The following is a 24,927-nucleotide window of genomic DNA, read 5'->3' as shown; positions in this document are numbered from 1 at the left end:
GCAAATTGGTAAAGTATTTTTTTTATATTTTTATTTAAATACAGAATTGCAAAAATTGGGCTTAAAAAAATTCTATGCTAATCGCAGTGAAACTACATGACGTGTAGATCTGGGAGATAACTATGCATAATGGACAAATGTCGATAAGAAAGATAGAAAGAGATGGTGTTGTAAATAGCTTGGCAAAGAGAAGGAGCATGTCTGTGAGAAACAGAACAATGAGGAGACAAGTACCAGAGGGGGGGGAGGGTGTGTGTGTGTTATGTGCGAGCACTTCGCTCTGTCTCCGCTAGACACTCCCTGACAAGAGCACGTGCGTGGATGATACCTAAAGAAAGACAGAAACACATATTAGACATTTCAAAGGTTAATGTTTTGAAGCATGACAGACCATTTGCTAATGAACCAAGCAGCAGATTGTATGCATAGTAACTTTTTTTATCCTTAAAATAATGTATTTTATTAAATAAACCAAATTACTACGTCAGACACAAGATGGCAACTTTTAAATGTAATTGAACTTCAATAACTAATCTGAACAAAAGAAACGTTGCAAGTCCGATCCCATGTGAAGAACTGAAAAACCGTCTTGGAAAAACTATCATGACTGCCCTTAGGCTTACATTCCTCCAGGGGGCTAAACGTCACTGAATGTTACCAATGTGCTGCATGCCCTTTATTCAGAAGGGGTGTGGTCTACCTCTCTTCAGTCTCTCCATGGCACTTTTGCTGCCAGCGTAGGTAGGACGAATTTCACGGCTCATCTCCTCAATGACGGAGAGCAGCTCACTATACGTAGATCCCTGGGACACTTTAACTGGCTACAGAAAACAAGACAGGGCTCAACATTAAAGTTTGTCCAGGAAAAGTGGAGTGGGGGGGGGTCAGGAGTAACAAGTGACTTGAGAGAATTTTACTTGCCAGACCGGACAAGTAGCATGATTAAAACGTCAATAAACAAAAAAACTTTGGAATCACCAAAAACGCTAGAATGATCCTGATTTTATTTAATTTAGTGGTGATTGATAGTGGATAATAATGTAATGACTGACTGTAACACGGTTGCACTGTTGAGGCATGTGCAGCTTCTCGGAGAGAGAGAGAGAGAAAAAAAAAGCAGTGCACACACACAAAGAAACTTAGAGATAGTTCTTCCAAAAATGAAAATTGTCATAATTTACTAACTTTCATGTTGTTCCGAAACCTGAATAAATTTATTTGATATGGAACATAGAACATGATATTTTGAAGAATGTTTAAATTGTAACCAAACAGTTGTGGGGACCCATTGACTTCCAGTATGGAGAAAAAGAAAATACTAATCAAAGTCAATCTTAAAAATATCTTCCTTTGTGTTCAACAGAAGAAAAAAATTCATACAGGTTTGGAACAACTTGAGGATGAGTAAATGACAATTGACATTTTTACAGTTTCTATATTTATAACATGATATAGTTAAAGCTGCAGTCCACAGTTTTTCCTCTTTGTCGCCATCTCTGTTCGAAATCTGCAATAGCAGTTATTCGCGATATATATCGCGATTATTCACTCTATGAGAGTTGTAGTTCGACACCTCACAGTGCGGATGAACACAATGTTTGAGGACACTGTGCAGCTGTCAATCACTGCACCAGTGTGGATACTGTCATTCAGATTCACAGATTATTCTTTTTGGAAGTATGACCAACATACGAATTTTCACCGGCAAATGTCGTCTGAACAAGTAAGTAACATCCACTTTTGTTCTGGTTCTGACATTGCAGTAAATCGTGCTGATTAAATCTAAAAAAAACAAAAAAGTGCTTATATCACACAATACCCTATAAATTATACTTTGTTAACAACGTCAGCATCGCGTGACAACATGTAATGTCCTTCCGATGTGTATTCTTGTTTTCGCATGGGTCCGGTTGCAGTCTCTTTTTTAAGTTTTTTTAGTAATATAATATTCCCCTGCACTTTAGGCATTTTTTTCTGCATCTTGTGACTTGATTCTGACTAATTTCGTTTTGTATTTTTATTTATTATAAATGTATATTGTGTTCTTAATTGTTAATTATTTTTAAGTACATTGATGTTGCGCTGTAGGCCTATTGAGCGTGCTCATACAGGCAATTCAGCCGATTTAATATGATTTGCATATGAAATGCAAATCATATCTGCAGTGTGGGCTTTCTGCAGTTATTTATGTTATTTTTTAGTTTTATTGATCCAAAATGTTTGTTTTTTTATACATTTTCTTCTATATCTTTGCGTGATGTTTTGTACATTGCGGCTTTAAAAATGTTAAGCCCCGCCCCCTCATCAACACCATTCGACTATTAGTCCAATACAGGCAGGACTTGGCGATTCTGATTCGACTAAAATCCTTAGGCTGGGACACCCCTAGATCTTAGCAACACCATCCGGCAGCCTGGTACGCGGGCACACTTTGTGTGCATTTTATTTTGTGATCTCACCAGAACGAAGTCTCCACAATGGAGATAGATTGAAGCACGCATCCGAGTGAAGACGGTGCACGAGCCACTAAAGACACTGTATCCATGACACTAAAAGCAGCGGACACGAGCGCTCAGCTTGATTTAAAATACAACAGATGTAATCGCTAGATCTCGTATTTTACAGCAAACTAAATGAATGCTCTGCTAGTTAACTGGAGATGTTTTATTTATTTTTGTATTACGTGTACAACTTTCATAGATAACATTAATAATTTGCAAGCTGTTAAAATAAAGCAAACAAAACATCAGCTAAAATCAGTGATTTATTCATATTAAGTAGCTATAGAAAAATAGCTACTTTTCCTATTCATTAACTTTTCAGGAAAAGTATCGAAAAAGTATCAAAATCGCAATTCTTCATTTGGTATCGGTATCGAAATAACAATTTTGGTATTGTGAAAACACAGATATATATATATATATCTTCCATTTAAAACAGACATAATCCACTGGGAATCATTTCAAGATTGCAAAAAAGTTAAAATCCCACTGTTATCAAAAACTTAACTTACTTGTATAAAGCCCATTGATGGTGGACCAAAGTCACTAAATGCTGGTCTAAAGTTAGAAGAGGAGGCCAAAGATGGAGATGAGCCACATGATCCTAAAACCAAAGAGCAATAGGAAGACCAATCACAAACCATGAAAATGTCAAAAGGACAATTTCAACCAATGACATCTCGCCACCCAGTGTGAGTATGGAAGGAATTGAGGAAAGATACAGACAAGATCAGATGATGCACTGACGTGATAGCATGACACACTCACACATACGGGTAAGACAACACTTAGCTTTTAAGAATAAACGCGGTAAAGTGCCAATAGCAGCAGACTATTTCAGATGGCTATGGCTCCTTTAACTCCTCCCCCTTTATCCGTGACTCTGACCTCTTTTACAGAAGGTTCACTGACCCATTTCCCCGGGATTAAAAACGGTGCATTTGAAAATGTGATAAGACACATTACCACAGATGCGAGTTAACCAAGTTAAAAAATCATGAATGAACAGAGAACACAATGAAACTCACCTGGTGGAGTGTGGTTGGAGCCGGTGGGTGCGGGGGCGATCGGCTTGTAACTCATATTTACACCGCCGTCGACTGTAGCCTCGCTGGATGAAAAGTTTCTTATCTTCTGAATGTAATCTCGATGGGCTTTGGTGTCTGAAACACGGACGATACTGACCTAATGTAAAAACACAAAGAGCAGACATACAGATAAGTATAAGCGGTGGGAGACATAGATAAAGGCTAGCGGGCAGAAAAGACGGTCCCCTCTTAACTTAACCGGCTTCAAGCCCTAACTCTATTTAAATCGCCTGCCATTGATATACTTTTCCACTATTTTCTGTTAGGGTAGAACGACGACCACTTTCAAATAAGTGCGAACATTTCAGTGTAATAAAGAGTGGAGGATGTCTGTAGTGGTATATGAAAGGTAAATTTAACTATACCCACCTCTTCCGCGAAATCGCTCGACAGCGACACGCGCTAAGTACCAATAAGCCGACAAATGAAACAAACAACAACCGTAAACAATTAACGATATGTTGGACAGTTAACTTAAACGTGGTTTCTGGTCGCCGGTTTACACTTGTTCGAGGAGGTAAGTGGTGAATATAACGCACGGGGGTAGTTTCGCTACACGGAGGTGTCGGTTCTTCTCTCTTCCTGCGCGTGCTAGCCTGCTATGTTATTTTCCCATGATACTCGGCAAAAAGAGTGACTGCGTCATCAGGCACGCGCCTTTGCCCTCTCTTTCTTCCACAACAATGAAGAGTCCATTCTGGAATTTTCTTGTTGAGGTGTTTGGAGAGAGTGATAGTAAACCGGGAAGCGTTTGAAAAATGCCTGACACGTTGTTTGATATTTTTTTGTTGTTGTTATTTTAGACTAAAATATAGCCTAATAGAATAGTGTTGTGGCTGATACCTGACTACCTAATACTAACTCCACCCTCATACCTAATCCTAAACCTACCCATACTGGGGTTAATAACATGGCAGGGGGTCAGAATGTGGCACAATGCAAGTAGCCTACCTACTGCATGCAATGTAGGCCTACAATAAGCTACTCTGCAATAAAAACACAATGAATGTGCCATGCACATTTAAAAAGTTAGTTGAAATATTAAAATACAGTTATTTTAAGGAGATTTATTGAGTACTCTTTATCAGCTGTTTGAAAGAAACGGTTCTTTATTGATGGATGTTGTAGCTTTTAATGATTTCCAGCTTCAATGTGAGGGGAGTTGCTGTTATGAGTTAGATGGATGGTCATCTTTTTATGTGTAGTCTATTGGTGTGTTAGATTATGTGCTGGGGGAGATCTGTACCCATGATCTTTAAAGCTTTAGTGACAATGTGTTAAAAGTCTTTTCTTTGTCATACTAAATAGACAATGCCTGAATTATGGTGCTGACTGGTTTCAGTATTTCCTTAGTTGTCTGACTTAAGAGTTTTTTTTTTTTTTTTTGTTTTTTTTTGATGAGGTAGTCTGTATTGACTTGTCTTTAAATATACCTAGGAGTCTGTTATGGTGACTGATTTGATGGACATTGATGCATTGGGAGTTTGGTCTGCAGGTAAAGCAGCTGAGAACCACTTATACCTACTTCATAAGTGCCATATTGCAGAAGTCTCAGACATTTAAGCACCTCCCCTAGTCATATAGATAGAAAGCACTTACATGCTGAAATCAGATATGCTTCTTAATGATTAATGGTATGCATACTGTAGAGTCCATTATTTTCTGTAATATTGATGTCTGGTTGCCAGAGAGATTGTCAAGACTTATGTTATGCATCGTTTAGTTCAATCTTTAGGGAAATTGATGGAGGACACAAATACAGCTTGAGTTTATTATAATCTAAAGTAATGACCAAATGTTGCTAAAGCTTGTCTATAATAGAAGACACAGCGCCATTCATTCAAAGAATTGCTGTGTCATTGCCATACATTCCACTTTACCCACGTTTTCATTGCTGAGATCTTCTGTGCATTTTCAAACTTTCTCTATGCAGATAAAGCACCATTTTGCTGATATGACATTTCATTTAGGCCTATATAAGTTAATAGCATGTGGCAAGGAAAAAAACAGGAAGAGGTGTAATTTAAAAATGCAATAATTAGCACATTTTAAAATAATCTTAAGGCAAGGACAAACACAAACAAACAGCAGTGGCATGATCTAATCTAATGGTTACAGGCTACTTTAAATTGTATTATTGAATGTGTGAGGCCTCCTCCAATGGGACAGTCTAAAGCACAACTGCATCAGAGCTGCTGCTGATTCTGAAGTCAGTCTTTCGTGCTGCAGTTCACTGTACGGGACAGGGGAGCGTTTGGATTTCGTCTTCGCACACAGCCATGGATCTTACAAACGATAAATTTTCTTCCACCCGGAAGTGTCTTTTGGTAACACTACTATTCCTTTTTTCATTTCAACTGGTTCGATCAAAGCGCATAATAAAATGTCCTTCAGGATGCACTTGCACGACAGATTCAGTCATTTGTGTTGGTTCTTCTGTCATCCCCCGGACCATACCGAGTGACATCAACTCTCTGTAAGTGTAATATTATGTTCTCGTAACAATTTTTTTTATAGCGAAAATGCATATAAAATTGTACAGTATCAAACATAAAGATGGTGCGACATCCAAGCCTATAAAATATTTTTGTTTTCGAAACTCAACGCGCACGTAGTGAAAAAATAAATAAATAATGAAAGTGCAATATTTATTAATTTGTTATTATTATTTGTAGGAGTATTGTTAATTGCAGTTTCCCAGACATCAAGGAGGCTATGTTTTCGCTCATGCCCTCACTGCAGTTAATGTAAGTGACTGCTGCATCACTTTATTCAATTTAGCCTACCTGTTTATCTACATTAGAAACACATTAAATTCAAGGCATGCTTTGTTATGTTTGCAAAATTTAGGTAATTTCTGTAGGCTGCTATGTATGGGGCGGGTATTAATTGTGATAGTTTATGCATCATGGCTATTTTCTGGTATCTTTTCACTCTCTCTCTCTCTCTTCTCAGTCTCCTGAGTTCTAATTCATTTTCTGAAATAAAGGAGGATGCATTCTCAGGGCTTCCTCATCTTGAGTATTTGTAAGTGTTTGAACAGCTTTTCTGCAGTTACATTTATGAAAAAAGGGATTACTTTCCATTTATATATTACTGATTAACTTAGATCCACATATTTGTTGGATATCTTGATAATTATCCGTGCAGAGTGATTGACTGAAATTCTTGCCGATGTATTTTATTTCTCCAACCAGATTTATTGAGGGCAACAAAATTGAAGAGATAAACCAATATGCCTTCAGAGGACTTCGGGATGTTACACATCTGTGAGTATAACATACAGCAAGGAAAGGCTAAGACATTGCAGAACATTAATTTAGATTATGTACGTAGTCGTAGAGTTATGGTTGGCATCAAATATTCAATTTAGTAGGTCATATATTTTTTGTTTAATATTTTATTTTATTTGCACTACATAATGTGATATAGAATGCAGTGCACATCATGCATAATGGATTTTCCTAATCTAGTTGTATAATAAACCTGGCATTGTGTACCACCATTGTTGGCTCTTTGATGAATGCTTTGTAAGTCACTTTGGATAAATGTAAATGATACACTGCTGACTGCTATTAATTGAGTATTATTAATTATAAAGTACATTGGTGCTTAAAAATCCTGATTTATCTTGCATACATAAGTATAAACTATAAATGTGTCTGTGTGTATTGATTAATTTCCTGTCTGTTTTACAGATCATTAGCAAACAACAATATAAAAACATTGCCCAGAGGTCTTTTTTCTGATCTGCGCTCTTTGATTGAACTGTGAGTTCTTCAGTTCACTATTGCAAATGTGCACGTCATCAACCACTTTTGCCAAGCGGATAACTTGTGTATTAATTATTTCATGTCTAATAAACAGAGACCTGCGAGGGAACATGTTCCAGTGCGACTGTGAGTCCATGTGGCTGATGCTGTGGTTGAAGCGATCCAATGCCACAATCTCAGATGTTTACTGCGCCAGTCCATCTGCCATGAAAGGTGTCCCATTAAAGGATGTCCCAGAAAAACACAGCAAGTGTGTCTCCACAGGTAACTCTCAGATTTATTTCTGTCGAATTTTTAATAAATGCCGTGAAAAGAAAGTTGCGATATTCTTTTCTTCCTCATTGTGAAACGAACTTTGTTTCTCGAACAAGAAAAAATGTAGGGCAGGGCTTGATCATGTCCATCAGGAATTGATTTGATAGTTGGACTGTTGTGGTTTGCCATTGCTGTGATGTCATGTGAGTGACAGGTGTCCTGCCCTCTCGCCAGCTATTATGTCATCAGAGAAGAGTCTCTGCAAGAGGAAGGGAAAATTACGAAGGCACATGGATTTAAAAACAATCAAACAATTTAATTATGACGTGCACAGATAAAATCATTAAAAAAAAACAAGAATTGTCCATTTCAATTTCATGGTGAAATGCGATTTGTTCACACTTGTTTAACGACAGTGAATAAATGTGATACATTATGTCTGTTTCTTTTCCCTTCAGATTTTGTTCAGCATCAGATAGTGAATACTCAATCCATGTCAGCAGACATCTTCTTTCACAAAGATGATATATATGTTGCTATAGCAGTTCCAAATTCAGACAGCTGCATAATCATGGAATGGGATCACATTGAGACAAATTTCAGGCCTTTTGATGAAATCACAGGTTTGACACTGTCCATTTGTCATGTATCATAACTATGAAAGAGTATAGAAGTTTATTTTAATTTTTTAATATATTATATTTCAGGACGGTCTGTTGTTGGGTGCAGGTCTGTTGTGATCAATGATCAGGCACTTGTAATCGTCTCCCAGCTCTTCGATGGCTCCCTTGTCTACAAATACGACCAAGCACAGAATAAGTTCACCAAGTTTCAAGCAGTTGAAATGCTTAATGTGTCCAAGCCAAATGACATTGAAGTCTTCCAGATTGGAGATGACTGGTTCTTCCTTATGGTGGACAGTTCCAAAGCTGGAATGACAACTCTGTTTAAATGGAACGAAACTGGTTTCTACCCATATCAGTTCCTTCATGAGTGGTTTCGTGATACCGATGCAGAGTTTTTTTATTTAGATGGGAAATCTCTTCTCATACTAGTGAGCCGCTCCCAGGTTCCTGTTATCTACCAATGGAACAAGGGCACCCAAAAGTTTGTTCTACACGATGAGATAGCAAATATGGACGACATTGTCAGCGTGAAGGCCTTTAGGATTAAGGACGTTCTCTACCTTGCCCTCGCCTGCTACATCGGTGACTCAAAAGTCATGAAGTGGACCGGCAAACACTTTGAAGAAGTGCAGGGCTTCCCTTCACGTGGCGCCATGGTATTGCAGCCCATCAAGTTCAAAGACCAGCACTATTTGATTCTGAGCAGTGATTATTCTTTCTCCCAGATCTTCAGATGGGATGAGGAGGATCAGAGTTTTATCAAGTTCAGGGATGTGTATGTTCAATGGCCACGCTCATTTACCGCGCTGTCAACAGACCAGCGTGATTTTGTGCTGGCCACCAGTTTCAAAGGCAAAACCAAGGTTTTTGAACATATTGCAGTGGATTATAGCAAATGATGCATGTGCTGTTATTTGTTCCATCTGGTCAGATGCTAAAACTCAATTCCTCAATATATGCATACATTTAACCTTGATATTTATGAATGTAATGTTTTGTCAACAAAAAGGCTGAAACACAGTGCACATCTCTATTCTCTAGTCTTGCGAAAGCTATTTATGCAACATTTTTCTATTAAAGTTTGAATAAATGACGCACTGCAGCTTAATTTATTCAGATGTTGAAAATACCTGAATGTTCGATCGTATCAGGGCTCTTTTAAATAATTTAATTGTGAAATATTAGGTTCACCAAAGGTAGGGACTCAGACTTCAATTCAAAAGACTGTGAACTACAAGCTAGGTTTGACTGTATGCAAGCATGTTTTTGGTGCTGACTAGTGCTATTAATCAGTAGAGACCCTCAATGTTATTGCCTTTGGCGAATGAAAGCCTTAATTTATTTATTTATTTTACAGAATCTTTTTGTCAGTTTTATAACTGTATCTGGCTGAGCAATAATATACTGAATGTAGATTTGAAATATGTTAATGATAATAAACAGCATCTTCTATTGATTTGCTCAATTATTCTTGTTGGTTCTCATTCACATGAATGCATTTTCAGTTTCTCACAAAGAAGCCAACTGCATAAATGGTTTAGCAGCTTGTCATGAATGCATCACTGTCCCATACTGTCAATATAAACACAGAACATAATAAGAAATAAGCACAATAAAATGGACATTCCAGGTGACACTTTACTCCTTGACAGTGAGAAACTGCTTGTGTTCACAAGGATCACTTTACCAGCCAGTCAGCAGCATCATTCTTTGTGACAGAGCACTTAGGTGTGATAAAATTAGACTGCATCAGCAGAATGTCACAGATTTGAGCACAGTAATGGCCTATATCTATAGTATATTATTGTCTGCTGCGCATTATGTGCACATTAGTATTATTATACAGTATAGGCATAGAGAGATAGTTTAACCTTAATATAAGTGTTAATCTTAAAGGGATAGTTCATCCAAAAATGATAATACAGTCATTAACTTAATTACTCACCTTCATGTCGGGTCCAAACACGTAACACTTGCGTTCATCTTCGGAAAACAAATTAAGATCTTTTTGATGAAATATGCTTCAAAAAGTTAATAAAGAGATTGTAAACCCAATCCTTATGAATTGAGTGGTTTAGTAAAAAATTTTCTAAAGAGACTTTAGACACTTTATGGACAGATTTAATTTAGGGTTTTATTCACATATTTAAACATTAGTCAGCAAACATAAAACAGAAGCTCAACCGAACCTGCTTCACATCTCAGAAAAAAACCTCATTGGTTCTTCCGGGATCCCAAACACACGAGAATGATGCTTGACAGGGTTGTTGACGGGGATGTAGCTTTCAATGGACACACACGCAAGGTCTCTCGCTCTCTGCCGTGTCCTCTCTCACCTTCACTTTTATGCACAGCTCCACTACTTCCTGAACTTCAGCCAGCTCCGTGTTTCCTGTCTGCCATTATTGGAAAAACTGATTAATCCAGGTGTGTCTGACCTCAGTAGTCACAACAACAATAATCAGGCACATCTGCATGAATCAAGTTTGTCCAATAATGGAAGACAGGAAACAAGGAGCTGGCTTAAGTTGAGGAAGTAGTGCAGCTGAGCTGTGCATAAAGCCAATTATGACGTAGATCAACTATGTTTACAATGGCCTGCGCTGATCACCAGTGATCGGTTCTGAGCAGATTTTTCTCATCTCAAACAATTAAGCCTAATAAAATAATATGGAACAAAATAATATGCCTTAGCTTAGATAATTATAATCACAAGCTACAACATGTGAAATCCATTATGTAAAAACAAGTTGCAGCAAAATAAATGCATTCGCAACGATAATTTATAGTTTAATTAAAGCCATAGAAGCATTGGTCACATAAGTAAAAATCTACATTACCCACATGATATTCTTTGGCTTTTGCAGCAGTCACCACGTGAATCGCGTCCTTAAAGGGACACGCTGCCATACAGTTGGCCATCCCAGCCGGAAATGATGTCCATGATATCGATGAAACATGTAATCGTGTCATCCTGTTCGCAATAGATGCATAGGACGTGATAGTTGTCGTTATTGACATATTTATTTAGAAGAATATTCTCTGACCCAAAATGAATCCTTCCAGAAGAAGCGAAAGTGATTGGCAGGGACTGGTGAATGAGGTAGGAAACGCAGACATATTGATGCTTCATGCTCCTCTGCACCCTATCATCATCAACATAGTTAACGTTAAAGGATGCTTATATTAACCATATAATATGGGTTTCAATGAATTCACTGACTTGACGTGTAAAATTGAATGGCTTGATTTTTCTAAATACGATTCGCTGATGTAACGTTAGCTACAGAGACATACCCTTTACTGTAGCATAACGTTACCCGTGTTTTCATATTTTCTTGTGATCGCTTGGTCCTCTTATCGAATAGTAAGTAGTATATTTCTCATTACATCTTTAAATATCTTGCATAATAATAAATCAAATACGTAAGGTCTGACACGACATGATCTGCGGAGAGATTAACTTAAATCTTCTCGTCAAGATCCATGAACGGCGCTGCATGAATTCAGGGTAGACCTGGCATGCAAATTAAATCTTGCAAGTAATGATTTTAAACTGCAATGTTGCACTATTACAGACTGATATAAAATCTCCTTATGCAACACAAATCATACACGCACATAATTTAGGAGAGTTGCCTTCTAATTGTGTGAACGTATAGGCTAAGTATGATAATACCTAATGATAATATGATAATAAGCCTAATTTCAATGGATTGGTTGTTTTAATTTAAAGGTAGGACTTAATTAGTCCTTTATAACAGTCCATGTACATCTCTGAAATGCACTTTCTGTAAAGCTGCTTTGAAACAATATTTAGCCTTTTGTGAAAAGCTCTATACAAATACATTTGAATTGAATTGGATCTAAACAGTGGGTCAGGGCCATTAATTGCCCTTTAACCAGTAACTGTTTGATAGTTTAAAAAGTAACATTAAGTATCTTCCTACAATAAAATGTTATTAAAGAACATGCAGTTCCCAAAACATATGGAATCAAAGCTCAGGTTATTTAGTTGAAAAACAGTGCAAAACCCCACTTTGATCATTGTTTTTTTTTTGGCAATGGTGACATTAAATTGGATCATTAAATGCCCCATTGTTTTTTTTTTTTCCTGCGTCTAGTTCCTGGTATGCAAGAGAAAACTGGAGAGTAAGAAGGAGGCACTGCTGATCTTATCAAAAGAACTGGACACCTGCCAGCAGGAAAGGGATCAGTTCAAATTGATGGCAAACCAGCTCCGTGAGCGCCACCAAGGGCTGAAGAAAAAGTACAGAGAGCTAATAGTATGTATTCTATTCTATTCTAAATTGATTAAACAATCATGTAGAAGTATGAAGAAGTAGACATTCAGGAAGATATACAGTACATTTTTTGCAATGTATTCAACACTTTATATACACTTCATAAGTGTATATTTATATTTATATACACTTCATAAGTGTATAATGAAGTGTATACACTTCATTATACACTTCAATTATAATGAAGTGTGTTTCTGTCATTTCAATTTAGTGTTTAGAGGATTTCTGAAAGCAAGCTGCACTGCTATAGCAAATGCTGACCAAGTATTTAAAGGTTAAGCTGCAAGCTTATTGGCTACTGATACGGCTTGAACCAATCAGCTGTGCCTTTTAGAGAATGTTTCCATCACCCTGTTTTGATGCGCATTTAGAAGTATCGCATTTATAAACAAATGATGGAAAAGCCACATTTCGAGGGAGAAAAAAATCCCTTTATTCTCAAAAAAAACAAATTTACGCTCGCTTGAGGTGGTTTTTGAACAATGGGAGATGGAAACTCATTTGCTTAATAAATTCTAACATAGTGAACATAAACCCCCATGACTAATAGGCTGTTTCCACTGATGGTATTTTATTTACTGTTGGTAAATAGGTTACCAATACTACTATCCTCTGCTTGAACAACTTGATACTTGTTTGAAACACTTTTTTTTTTTTTTTAACTCTGATCAAATTCGCTTCACGTTTGGATGGAAACCCAGCTACTGACGTGATTGCAAGCAAAAAAAACGTGATGACGTAATTGCAAGCATAATTTACTCACCCCCATGTCATCCAAGATGTCCATGTCACTCTTTCTTCAGTCGAAAAGAAATTAAGGTTTTTGATGAAAACATTACAGGATTTTTCTCCATTGCACTTTACTGATAACCAAACGGTTCAAGGTCCAAAAGACAGTTTCAGTGCTAACTGTAAACTGTTCAAAGGGCTTTAAACAATTCCAGATGATGAATAAGGGTCTTATCAAGTGAAACGATCACTCATTTAAAAAAACAAACAAAACAAAAGTTTAAGTTTTATCATGAGTGGTTTGCCTTGCTCTGTTCTGTGATTCCGTTTGTGACTCTCCTGTTCAAACTCGTTTATCAAAATGAACGAATCTTTTTTCGTGTCATTTGGTTCATTCAACGAACGAAATGAACGAATTGACTCAGGAAAAGATTTGTTCATTTTGTCTGGAATCCTTTAAAGCTCTTTGAACAGTTTGCAGTTTGCACTGAAACTGTCTTTTGGACCTTGAACCATTTGGTTACCAGTAAAGTTTGGTTACCAGGAATGTTTTCATTAAAAACCTTAATTTTTTTTTCGACTGAAGAAAGAAAGACATGGACATCTTGGATGACATGGGGGTGAGTAAATTATCAGCAAAAGTTTTTTTTAAAGTGAACTACTCCTTTAAGGAAACACCAGCCTGCACCTAGATCTAGAGTTCATGACAGAGCTTTGATTTATATGAACTTTTAAAACTTTTTTTTTTCCATTAATAGGACGGTGACCCCTCTCTGCCTCCTGAAAAAAGAAAGCAAGTATGTTTGTTATTATCATCTACATAAACATCCGCTGTAAGATGCTTTTGTGCCAAATTGAATTAATTAATTCTGAATTGGCATTTAAGTGTTTTTACACAGACCTATAATGGTGCTCAGAGGTGCATAAATACATTTATACAGCAATTTCAGCTGTATGCTTTGATGCTAGGGGCTGAGGTAGGTCAGAGCAGGCATAATACCTGGCTTTAATGCAGCATTACATCTTTACACAGAATTTTGAGCAGGCACAGAGCAGCCTTAACTCTATAATCTCTATAAAGATGCCTTATCATGTATACATCTGAATATATGTTAACAAAATATAATAGTATAATAGTCAAACCAGCAGTATTCATTACTTTCATCCGATGTTATTCAAATAAATGGAATTTTGTTTGCATTACATGTTGAAAAGTCAAATGTGTTGTTCGACCTGTGTTCGCCACAGGTCAATCTGGCACAGTTACTGAGAGACTCGAGAGAACAGAACAAACAGCTGAGTGACGAAGTAAAAGAACTGAACCAACGTTTAGCAGAAGTGCAGGGTGATAACAAGGTATGGCCTTTGCACACACAGGTCAGGTCATTTTTTTTCGCATGACTAAATCACATGCAGATGTTTGTGTAGGCGCATGCTTATGAGGCTTCAACATTTTGATCACAGTTCATATATTGCGGTTTATAGCATAGATATATGTAGTCTTTTCATCACACAGCTGCTGAGGATGAACATTGCAAAGCAGCGTCTAGGGGACGAAGAGGTCGGGGCTCGTCACTTTCCAGCCCATGAGAGAGAAGATCTTGTTCACCAGTTAGAGAAAGCTCGAGAACAGGTATATTGCCTTTGGCGTTCGACAAATTTTGGGTTCAAATCAATCTTAAAGTCCCCCTGTTGTCACTTAAAACTAATCTTTGATCACTAAAATTACATATTTAAATGTTTTTTCCTTAAAAAAATGCTTTATGCCTTAAAATAGCTTGAATGTAACTCAAAGGTACACCCTTGCCTCATTTAGTATATATATATGTGGTTCTATGAATATGCAAATAGCCCTGCCTCCACTCACTCACACCAGCTCAGAGATCCACTCGCTGATGATCGCACGTTGACGTGATTGGTAACAAGGTGGTTTGTGACATCGGAAACACCAGCGATTTCAAACTGTGATTTTGAGACTGTCTTTGGCTCACTCCAGTTTTAAAGAAAATACTCAACAATGATGTTGACTAATGAATGTGCACATGGTTTGTCCTAAAATCTGGATTTTCACCACAGGGGGACTTTAAGTTCTCAAAATATCTTAATGTGCCATGTCTCACTTTTTTTTTTTTTATCATAGATTTGAGGTACAAACTAAACAAAGATACACTAATATAGTTCTTTGTCCTTACCCTATGATGTTGTAGAATGAAGCACTGGAACAAAGCTTAAAAGCAGCCACAGATGAACTTCATGATGTGAGAGCAGAGCGTAATGTCTACCAGGAGAAAGCTCACAGACTAAATCTGGAAATTAACCACATCTTGGGTAGCAATGAGAACCGCATCCTGGATATAGATGCTCTTTGTATGGAGAACAGGTCAGTGTTGGTCGGATGTTCAGGATGTACACATATTTAGCACCAGTGCTAAAACGCTAACTTGTTTCCAAGTTTTGGCCTACAAAAATGTAGGTGTCCGATTTCTTGAAGTATGTATAGCACAGTGTTTCCCAACCCTGTTCCTGGCGGCACACCAACACTGTGTGTTTTCTTTGTCTCCCTTATCAAACACACCTGACTCAACCCATCAGCTCATAATCAGGTGGGTTAATGAGCTGATGGGTTGAATCGGGTGTGTTTGATTAGGGAGACAAAGAAAACACGCAGTGTTGGTGTGCCGCCAGGAACAGGGTTGGGAAACGCTGGTATAGCATGTACACACCTATAATTTCCCAAAAACAAGAGAAAGTCCACTCCAAATGGCTGGATAATGGACTTCTTTAACTAAAAAAAAGTATGGTGCATTGTTTAAATGCGTAGTGTATAAGTGCACTCCATCATTTGGAACACTTCTTAGTGGTCATCCCTGCTGCACTCATGATCAGAATTGTGGCAAGACTGACCTCTAGTGGTCTGGTGGAGATGTTACAGGCAGTGATGTGACCGTTGTAATATGTCCAGTTGGCTGTGTCAGTGCTTAATAATAATCAATATCAATTATCTTCTTTTTTTAGATATCTGCATGAACGGCTAATGCAGCTTCAGGAGGAGGTCAGCCTCCTCAAAGCAAATGTCATGAAGTATAAGGTATTTATTACACATTAGGGCTGTTATGATGTTAGATTTTTTTTTTTTGGGGGGGGGGGGGGGTTATCAGTCAAATTAATCATCAGACCTACTTTGTTTATGTAGTTTTTCTTATTTACACAACAAACATAAGGATACTGACAAACACAAGGCGCATGCACATTTTTGTGAAGGAAGACAAGCATGTGAGGTTTATCTGGTTTCAAAATAGGGAAACACTGTCTAAATGTTTCATGAAGAACTGAAAAGCTCTTAAACCTGTTGCGACATGCAGATGGCAGATTTGAACAAAAAATAAAGTGCAAATACAAATATAAGATGAGTAAAGAAATGGGATATGATCACAAAAAAAAAAAACCCTGTTAACAGATTAATCTCACGTTTCCCATGTCAGGACTAGTAGCTAAAATAATCGCAATTTACTTTCTATAAAATAGCGTAATCTGCAAGGTGATGGACACGGAGATGAGTTAAAAGGTGGGTGGCTACACATTCTGCAGATTGGGTTTAAGGTAGGGTGACCAGACGTCCTGTTTTCCCAGGACATATCCTGTTTTCACATCCTGTCCTGGGCGTTCCTGGCTCTTTTTTATAGGTGATGAAAATGTCCTGGTTTTCATAATTTTTCATTGGGCCTTTAGACTTTCATGCTTATTTGTTAAGCAACAAAAAACTGCTGGGAAAGATCAGCTCTACAGCTAAATATAGATGAGCAAACAAGGAGGATGAGGAAGAAAACAGGATAAAGAGGAAGAAAACTAAAGATATAAACATCTTTTGTTAGTTTTTGTAAGTTTGTGAGCTATTTTTGTTAAATTTTGGATGTATTTTTTTAAAGTTATTAATTTATTTATTTTTCTAATACAGTAGAATCATCATTTATTTTTAAACCTGTCCTAATAAAACATGTTGAGTAACCTCGAGAAGCCAATCTGAATTTGTGTCTTTGGTTATAGATAGTATTTTGTAATAAAACAATTTTCTATCCATACAGAGGATGCACAGCCCACTTTAATTGTATTGAAATTAATAAGGCATCTTCATTTGAAGCATATCATTTGAGTATCTCATTGCCGGGCCGAGTGTCCTGGTTTTTCGGTAATCAAAATATGGTCACGCTAGTTTAAGGGAGTCGCACACCGGATGAGAAGTGCCGCGGCGCGTGTAGGACAACGTACTCGGTTACTAATGTAATCTCGGTTCTCTCTAGAAGAGGAAACGAGTACTGCGTAATATCTTACACTGGGGGAAAAACTCTTTTCCACAAGATATTGAAGCCAAAAATGATCCTTAATTTTGAATTAATGTAAAATGCGTTGCGGCAGCATGTAAGGCGGCTTAGCCTGCCTATTGGCTGTCCTGCGGCAACTGCAGCAGCCTATCGAGAGAGGCCCTTTGGTGACCGTCCAATGGGGGCACTTTGCGCCCATTGCGTCACATTCCCGCCGAAGCGGCGTGGCCTAGCCCTATAAATATAGCTCGATGGGCTGATATCACTGGTTTTTCATCGCCGAAGCGAACCAGATCGTGTTGCCGGTACAACAAGATGCGTAGTACGTTAGTAACCAAGGTACGGTCTCTTACGAGAGGTTCTCTCGTACTGTGTAATATCTTACGCTAGGGGAACACAATGTAATATGCCGTGCTTGCAGGGATCCAACACTAAAATCCCAAGGGCAAGTGCCGGGGCTCATATAGTGCACAATCACCATGGACTCACAGAGAAAGTGGACTCCCAGTAAGTTAGCCTCCAAAGTAGCTAATCACTGTAACAGTGTCACACAAAGTCAGGGTGAAAAAGGTTCGGCCTTAACAGGAGTTACGCTATGGTATTATTTTGCCCATGGGGAAAACTCTATCGGTCAGCGAGTGGTGCTCAGGCAATTGTAGAATTCTGCGCTGTCGCAGCGGGGCAGACAATGCTTGATTTTAAACTGACAGTAGTTTACCCTGTAAAGCTGTAACCTCTAGGATATAAAACCTTATAAAATGTAGACGGGGAGGGCCTTTCTCCTCATTTTGAACCGGTAGGGCAGACGGGGAAATAACCTGGGCCCTTAACAGTGTATTGAGGGATTTAGGTACATATCCATGTCTTGGTTTGAGTATGACCTTCGAGTCATTAGGTCAAAATTCCAGACATGTCGCGCTCACTGAGAGCGCTTGTAGAGCCCCTATGCACTTTACTGAAGCAAGAGCCATAAGAAACGCTGTTTTGAACAACAGGTGCCTCATTTCCAACATCTGGATTGGCTCAAATGGGGCACCTTTCATGGCTTCCAGAACTGTGGAAAGGTCCCACATGGGGATTGAGGGGGGTCTGGGAGGATTCAGCCTTTTAGCTCCTTTTAGGAAGCGGATGACCAGATCGTTTTTTCCTATTGACAGGCCAGTCGCGGGTTTCGTAAACGCTGCTATGGCCGCCACATAAACTTTGAGCTTGGATGGGGTTCTGCCCTTCTCCAGCACCTCTTGAAGGAAGGAGAGCACTTCCTTCACCCCAATGTCTATGGGTAAAAATCCTCAGGCTTTGCACCAGCCAGCAAACACAGACCACTTTGAAGCATAGAGTCGTCTGGTAGATGGTGCTCTAGCCTGCGTGATTGTGTTTAACACACCCTCGGAGCGGTTTGCGGTTACCCGTTGATGGCCCATGCGTGCAGGGCCCACCATTCCAGGTGAGGATGCCAAATCGAGCCTCTAGCTTGGGAGAGGAGGTCTTTCCTCATCGGTATTGGCCATGGGGAAGTGCTCGTCAGCTGCATCAGGACAGGGAATCAGGCTTGGTTTGTCCAGAGCGGAGCCACAAGGAGCACTGAGCACCCGGTTTCCCTGATTCATTCCAAAACCTGAGGCAGGAGTGAAACTGGGGGAAAAGCATAGAGCGGCCAGCGGGCCGGGCAGCGGGGCCAGCACATTCCTGCTCTTGGAGACAAACTTCGGGCAGTGAGCATTCTCTTGGGACGCAAACAGGTCTAGCTGCGCTCTGCCGAATGTCTCCAACAGCAGAAGGACCATCTGCGGGTGCAGAGACCATTCTCCTGCTGGAATATTGTTTCTGGACAGTCTTTATGGCCCCAAATTCAGGAAGCCAGGCACGTGTGCTGCTCTCAGTGAGCGCAGATTGTACTGAGCCTAGACCAGGAGGTGTTCCATCAACCTGTAAAGGTTTCAGTATTTGACGCCGTCCTGGTGATTTATGTAAGCCACCACATACATGTTGTCCGAACAAACTAAGACGTGGTGACCTTTTATTCGAGGAAAGAGGCGCCTAAGTGCGTTGTCGACTGCCATCATTTCTAGACCGTTTATGTGTAGGAGCTTCTCTCGTTCTGACCATGTACATTCTAAATTAAAACAATGTCAATATTTCAGGATTTGAATATCAAAATTATGGTCAACACCAGTATATTCAACACCCCTATTACACATACAACCAAATTTATATAAACACAAAAGTTTCACTTACTTTAATTGTAATATGTGTAAACTCTGTTGAGCATATCATATACTCATGTGTTTTATTACAGAGTGCTTTGGAAAGCAAGAAGAACTGCAAAGTCTATGGAAAGTCCAACAGCAGCGCTCTGACGGGTGTCCTCTCTGCTAAACAAGGTACCACACAGCACTTCTATAAAATCCAAACAGTAAAAAATTGGTTTTTGAAAAGTAGTTTTCATTGATTTATTTACAATTCTTTGAAGGAATGATACTTAAGCTACAGCTCATATGTTTCCAGTACAAGAGTTGTTGCTGTCTGAGGAGAATGGCTGCAGTCTCCCAGTCACTTCACAGTCCATTAGTGACCTGAAGTCCCTGGCCACTGCTCTGCTGGAGACCATCCATGAGAAGAACATGGTCATTCAGCATCAACGGCAAACCAACAAGTATGTTATGACGCCTAATTTTCTGTGCGGAAAATATCACAGAAGATCTAGTTCCCTTTCGAACGGTCACTTCGTATTGCGTAGCTATACGCAGTGGGTAAACTCCCTTTCCTTGATTTACTGAAGCTTATATGTAAAACGCATTTGCAGCTGCACATTGAGTGTCTGACTCACTCACAGGCTGTGCTGCAGCAACTGCACATCCAATGGCGTGGGTGTGTGCATCAAGGGGGCGTGGCCTATATTATTCCCCTGAATTCGCCATTATAGCAGATTTTACTCCATCAGTTACGACTTCACGTCTCTGACTTTTTACTGAGCTTTCGCCATTGAACGAGCCCTTCAGCATGAGCGTGCCTCATCTCAGCAGATGAGGCACATCTTGTGAAGAATTTCTTTATCAGCTGTTTTCTCCTCACGCCATCTCACCTGTGGCTATCCGGCGACGACGCTATATCCTTTCATTTAATTTTAAAGGTATTAGAGCATGCGAGGCGTTGTTTCAAATGCCTCGCTCATCTTGTGCCACGTGCGGATGCAATCTGCACATGGCCGATGAGCACAGGAGATGCATCTCATGCCTGGGGATCGACCACGCGGAGACTACACTCGCTTCCGGTGGCTGTGCGGCCTGTGAGAGCATGCCCATGTCTGTGCTGCGAACGTGGCTAGCTCTCTCCCGAGACGGCAGTGCCGCATCACAGGCTTTTCCTTTTCTGCTCCAGGTCGCCAACAGGCCCCTCGTCAAAGGCCTGAGCCTTTTCTGCCTGAGGTGCACGAGGAGCTAACCAAGGCTTGGCGTGCTCCTTATTCTGCACTCTATTTGGCACGCTCTCCTCCACGCGACGCGGCGGAAAAGGGCTATGAGTCGTTGCCCCCCTTCAAAGAGGGCGACTCAAGTGCACCCCAACAAGCCACGCCGAAACACTTCAGCCCTCGCTGCACCAAGCTTATTCCGCCTCCGATTAGGCTGCCTCAGCCCTGCAGTCTTGCCTGCCCCCCGAGACTTTCAGCGATCTGCGAAGAGTCACGGACCTAGTCTTGCGAGCTACCAAGGCTACCGCGCAGGCTATCAGGAGGAATATGGTGAGTTCAGTCATGCTGGAGCCCCACCCGTGGCTGTACCTAACCGAGATCAAGGACGTGGATAGAACCAAGTTCCTTGATGCACCTGTATCCAGCTACTGCCTCTTCGGCCCAGCGGTGAAGGGTTTTTTGAGAGATTCACCCAAGTGCAGAAATCGTCCCAGGCTATGCAACACTTTCTGCCGAAACTCTTCACTTCCGCTTCCAGCAAGCCCACATCCGCCCTGCCTTCACCTCGTCCAGCCAAGCCAGCGAAGCAGGTCTCTCAGCCCCGCCCTACGGCTGATACTAGCCGCCAGCAGCGACCAGTGAAGCACTTCTCGCAGCCCTGACGCCAGGGGCATGGACCAGGGGCATGGCTTCGTCATGGGCGTGGTCATCTGGTTTTCCCATCCAGAATATTTGTGATGTGGCTGGCTGGTCCTCACCTTCCACATTTATGAAGTTTTATAATATGGAGGTGCCTTCCCTGCAGGCGAAGGTACTTTCTGTATGACAAGGCCCAACGGTATCTGCTCATGTCTAAATATGTTACTGTGTGCACAATCACACACATATATTTTATATAAAACTCACTTTGGCCGGTTATAATTCCTATACTATTAATCCCGACTGTGTCTGTGTTTTTTTATCAGTATATAATATTGGTTTTGCTACTAATATGTGTATATTGTTTTAGACCCGATGGTGTCCGGTCTGTTGTATAGTTAATATAACAGGCTTGTTTCATTGTTCTATGAGCTAAGCAGTTTTTTAGTGGCAGCCAGTTACTTTCGGTGTGGTGTCCCCACTGCGAATAGCTACGCAATACGAAGTGACCGTTCGAAAGGGAACTACTCGGTTACTATCATAACCTCGGTTCCCTGAGAGAGGGAACGAGTATTGCGTAGTCGACCGCACTATAGTAACCTGGCGAGTTGATTCTTCAGTCGTTGAAACCTGCTGTAATGGCGAATTCGGGGGAATAATATAGGCTGAAGCCACGCCCCCTTGACGGGCTCTGACGTGTGTTGAGGTAGAGCTAGCTCAGTTAGCTCATTGGTCGCACGTCAGAGGTGCCCACGCCATTGGATGTGCAGTTGCCGCAGCACAGCCTATGAGCGACTCGGGCGCTCAATGTGCTGTAAATGAGTTTTTCATATAAGCTTCAGTAAATGGAGGAAAGGGAGTTTCCCCACTGCTTATAGCTACACAATACTCGTTCCCTCTCATAGGGAACCGAGGTTACGATAGTAACCAAGTAGTTTATTGGTATTGTGAGATATCAGTTAAGTCAACGTTACTTTTAAGAATTCTTATTATTTTATGGGAAACTGTTAAAAAGTGAAATTTAACTAATATGTTGTATATTTTAACAGGATCCTGGGTAACCGGGTTGCAGAACTGGAAAGGAAATTGAAAACATTAGAGGTGTCTGGGTTGTGGAGTCTGCCAGGTAAACATCACGTCTAATACTATACAGTTTACTTTAACGATCATTTAAGTTTAGTTTAGAATGTTACTTCTATGTAACATAATATAGTTTATCTTGCTTATTTTATTTATTTAAATAACTTTCAATTGCTCTCCCATTTCTGCTTTCCACTCTTTCTTCTCAACTTTCTTCTCAACTCTCTGGAGGCATCACCTACAATGTGTCTCTTGGACTAGGGAGTACGTTTATTTTTTAATATAATTTTTCCCTTTTATACCTTTCTGCAATTTTCTTCAAACTAATTATATCTACCCTTGTTGTTGACCTGACAATATATTTATAATAGTTCATTAGTACACTTGTTGACGCCAACTTTGTTTACAGGAAGGAAAGCTGTTATTGTCCTGAGTGACTCTCAGCATGTCCAGTCCACCACAGAACAGTCTGTACATCTAACACCAGAGTCAATGGGTAAGTTATTAGTTATTACTAGCCTGTGCTAAATGATTTGTTTAATTAATCAAAATAATTTAGTAGCCTAAATTTAATAAGCTTTTTTTTTTATATTAGTGCTGTCAGTCGATTAAAAACGATTAACGAATTAATCACAGATTTTTCCTGTAATTAATCGAGATTAATCGTACCTAACATTAAAGTTTTTCATATTTTTTTTTTATTGTAATCATTTCACATTTAATCACCAAATTAACACAGAAACAACATAACGACGGTAGCCTATTATCACGCCTGAATGGTTTAGAAGCATTGTTGCGTGAATAAAAGCGTTATCATATAATCTAACGCTAACCAGAAAAACGGTGATAGATGACAGAAAAACAGATGCTGCATTAATTGCATTAAATATTTTTTTACGCCTACAAACGTTTTTCTGTTTAACGCATCAAATGAGGAATATTATGAGATGTATGCACAACCACAATCGAGTTCAAAAACAGTGTTTACTGATATAAAGAATAACTTCCTTTTGTAGTCCCTTTGCAGACCCTTTTCATTCTCAAACAGCAACATAGTTAAAAGTGTAAAAAGGATAATACAATTTTTAGAAAACTTAAACATCACACAAATAATTGTTTTAAACTCTAAATTTTGGAATATATTCCAAAAATTGCAAACCTCATGTGAGTAAAACTGCTCGTATAATATTTTGGTTAACTTCCGAATACATTTTCTTAAGGTAAATAGTGTCTTTTCACTGGGAAAAAAAGGGAAAGTACCTAATTTCTTAGGAGTCTATTTAAAAAATAATAACAACCACAATGTGTTATTGCTGTTTTTTTTTTAAGTTAAAACTTTGATCAATCTCTCTCCAGTAGGAGACGAAGAGATTGTTACTGGAGAAGAGGTCACAGAGGACACTGGACTGGCCGTGGCAGTCGAGTTGAACCGAAAGGATGATTATTTTACCTGCCCATATTCAGTCTCACAAACTCCACAATTCAGTAATCCAGCAGAAAGTGTCCAGCCTGTGGGGAGCACACAGTGTAAAACCCTTGCTTGTGGTGACTCTGAGAAGCCTGTGTGTCCTGCTGAGAGGGAATCAGAAGAACTTAATGAAGATCTTGAAAGCCGGGGATGTCAGTCTATGAACACACAAGTGTCTTTGAAAGGTTCAGAAGTAGAGGCTGTGAATAATGATGATCCTGTTGTTCTTTGTGAGGAGGACTTTGAAATTCAATGTGTATTAGAGGACAGTCTGCCTGTGGCATCAGATACATTTGGCAGTTTGGACTGTATTTCTGGACCTGAGCCGTGTACAACGGAACAGCAAACAGAGCAATCGGTCGAAAAAGAAACAGTGCATGCCTTCCTAGACACAAGTTGTCCTGTTCAAACTTCATCACACCAGGAATGAATGTTGTTCTTAGTGATATTAAAGCTACACTGTGTGATTTTTTTTTTTTTTTTTTACCCCCATCTAGCAGTGAAAAGGTATATGACCATCCAGTGAATATTAGTTTCTTTTCCTCTCAATTCCGATTTCGTTTTAACTCCTACCGTGGCCATTGTAGTCCAAGATTAACATTGCTTCCAGTTCGACCTCGTCCATGAGTGTTAACTCAAACGTAAACGCGAAAGGCGAAGCTTGAATTAACGGGTATGTCCCTCTTTGGCTAATGTACTTTCAAGATGGAGAGGCAACATGGCGACCGACATT

The 24,927-nt window shown here is 39.5% G+C and overlaps 3 protein-coding genes and 1 long non-coding RNA gene across 7 annotated transcripts; 2 read left to right on the top strand and 2 right to left on the bottom strand.

The window, feature by feature from the left end:
* Positions 1–9: 9 nt before the first annotated feature.
* cdk2ap2 (cyclin dependent kinase 2 associated protein 2) lies at positions 10–4,203 on the bottom strand. The gene is made up of 5 exons (XM_039690718.2): positions 3,959–4,203; positions 3,530–3,686; positions 3,014–3,105; positions 701–821; positions 10–328 (listed from the first exon to the last, which is right to left on the bottom strand). Exons 2-5 carry the CDS (start codon positions 3,582–3,584, stop codon positions 261–263), a joined length of 336 nt encoding a protein of 111 aa, XP_039546652.1. The 5' UTR covers positions 3,585–3,686; positions 3,959–4,203; the 3' UTR covers positions 10–260.
* A 163-nt stretch (positions 4,204–4,366) lies between these two features.
* On the top strand, positions 4,367–9,704 carry lgi2b (leucine-rich repeat LGI family, member 2b). Its single transcript, XM_039690705.2, has 8 exons — positions 4,367–6,065; positions 6,265–6,336; positions 6,545–6,616; positions 6,787–6,858; positions 7,288–7,359; positions 7,457–7,626; positions 8,076–8,240; positions 8,325–9,704. Exons 1-8 carry the CDS (start codon positions 5,869–5,871, stop codon positions 9,140–9,142), a joined length of 1,638 nt encoding a protein of 545 aa, XP_039546639.1. The 5' UTR covers positions 4,367–5,868; the 3' UTR covers positions 9,143–9,704.
* LOC148978506 (uncharacterized) lies at positions 7,620–11,047 on the bottom strand. The gene is made up of 3 exons (XR_016168831.1): positions 10,433–11,047; positions 10,189–10,226; positions 7,620–7,876 (listed from the first exon to the last, which is right to left on the bottom strand). It is a non-coding gene; the product is annotated as an uncharacterized LOC148978506 (long non-coding RNA).
* A 108-nt stretch (positions 11,048–11,155) lies between these two features.
* ccdc149b (coiled-coil domain containing 149b) lies at positions 11,156–24,682 on the top strand. Of its 4 annotated transcripts, none has more exons than XM_039690689.2 (13): positions 11,156–11,346; positions 12,368–12,529; positions 14,035–14,073; positions 14,525–14,632; positions 14,793–14,909; positions 15,484–15,656; positions 16,292–16,364; positions 19,895–19,979; positions 20,104–20,251; positions 22,696–22,772; positions 22,958–22,990; positions 23,136–23,222; positions 24,086–24,682. In XM_039690689.2, exons 1-13 carry the CDS (start codon positions 11,296–11,298, stop codon positions 24,622–24,624), a joined length of 1,692 nt encoding a protein of 563 aa, XP_039546623.2. In that variant the 5' UTR covers positions 11,156–11,295; the 3' UTR covers positions 24,625–24,682. The 4 variants fall into 4 exon arrangements, with proteins under 4 accessions (XP_039546623.2, XP_039546618.2, XP_088988251.1 ...); XM_039690684.2 differs by having other exon boundaries at positions 24,083–24,682; XM_089132125.1 differs by lacking the exon at positions 22,958–22,990.
* The last annotated feature ends 245 nt before the right edge of the window (positions 24,683–24,927 follow it).

The sequence above is a fragment of the Pimephales promelas genome, chromosome 6, assembly GCF_988280905.1.
Source record: "Pimephales promelas chromosome 6, fPimPro1.hap1.1, whole genome shotgun sequence".
Taxonomy (NCBI): Eukaryota; Metazoa; Chordata; class Actinopteri; order Cypriniformes; family Leuciscidae; genus Pimephales; species Pimephales promelas.
Note: the sequence above shows the minus strand (reverse complement) of the source record. Positions and strands in the feature narration are given on the sequence as shown.

Bases quoted from the DNA above. Each gene is read 5' to 3' on its own strand.
- ccdc149b (XM_039690684.2), top strand. From the start codon at position 11,296: ATGAATCCTTCCAGAAGAAGCGAAAGTGATTGGCAGGGACTGGTGAAT. The intron at 14,074-14,524 runs GTATGTTTGTTA...TGTTCGCCACAG, and splicing joins CTCCTGAAAAAAGAAAGCAA to GTCAATCTGGCACAGTTACT. The intron at 16,365-19,894 runs GTATTTATTACA...GTTTTATTACAG, and splicing joins CAAATGTCATGAAGTATAAG to AGTGCTTTGGAAAGCAAGAA.
- cdk2ap2 (XM_039690718.2), bottom strand. From the start codon at position 3,584: ATGAGTTACAAGCCGATCGCCCCCGCACCCACCGGCTCCAACCACACT. The intron at 3,106-3,529 runs GTGAGTTTCATT...CTTTGGTTTTAG, and splicing joins CTCCAACCACACTCCACCAG to GATCATGTGGCTCATCTCCA. The intron at 329-700 runs GTAGACCACACC...GTCTTTCTTTAG, and splicing joins CATGGAGAGACTGAAGAGAG to GTATCATCCACGCACGTGCT.
- lgi2b (XM_039690705.2), top strand. From the start codon at position 5,869: ATGGATCTTACAAACGATAAATTTTCTTCCACCCGGAAGTGTCTTTTG. The intron at 7,627-8,075 runs GTAACTCTCAGA...TTTTCCCTTCAG, and splicing joins CAGCAAGTGTGTCTCCACAG to ATTTTGTTCAGCATCAGATA. The intron at 8,241-8,324 runs GTTTGACACTGT...ATTATATTTCAG, and splicing joins GCCTTTTGATGAAATCACAG to GACGGTCTGTTGTTGGGTGC.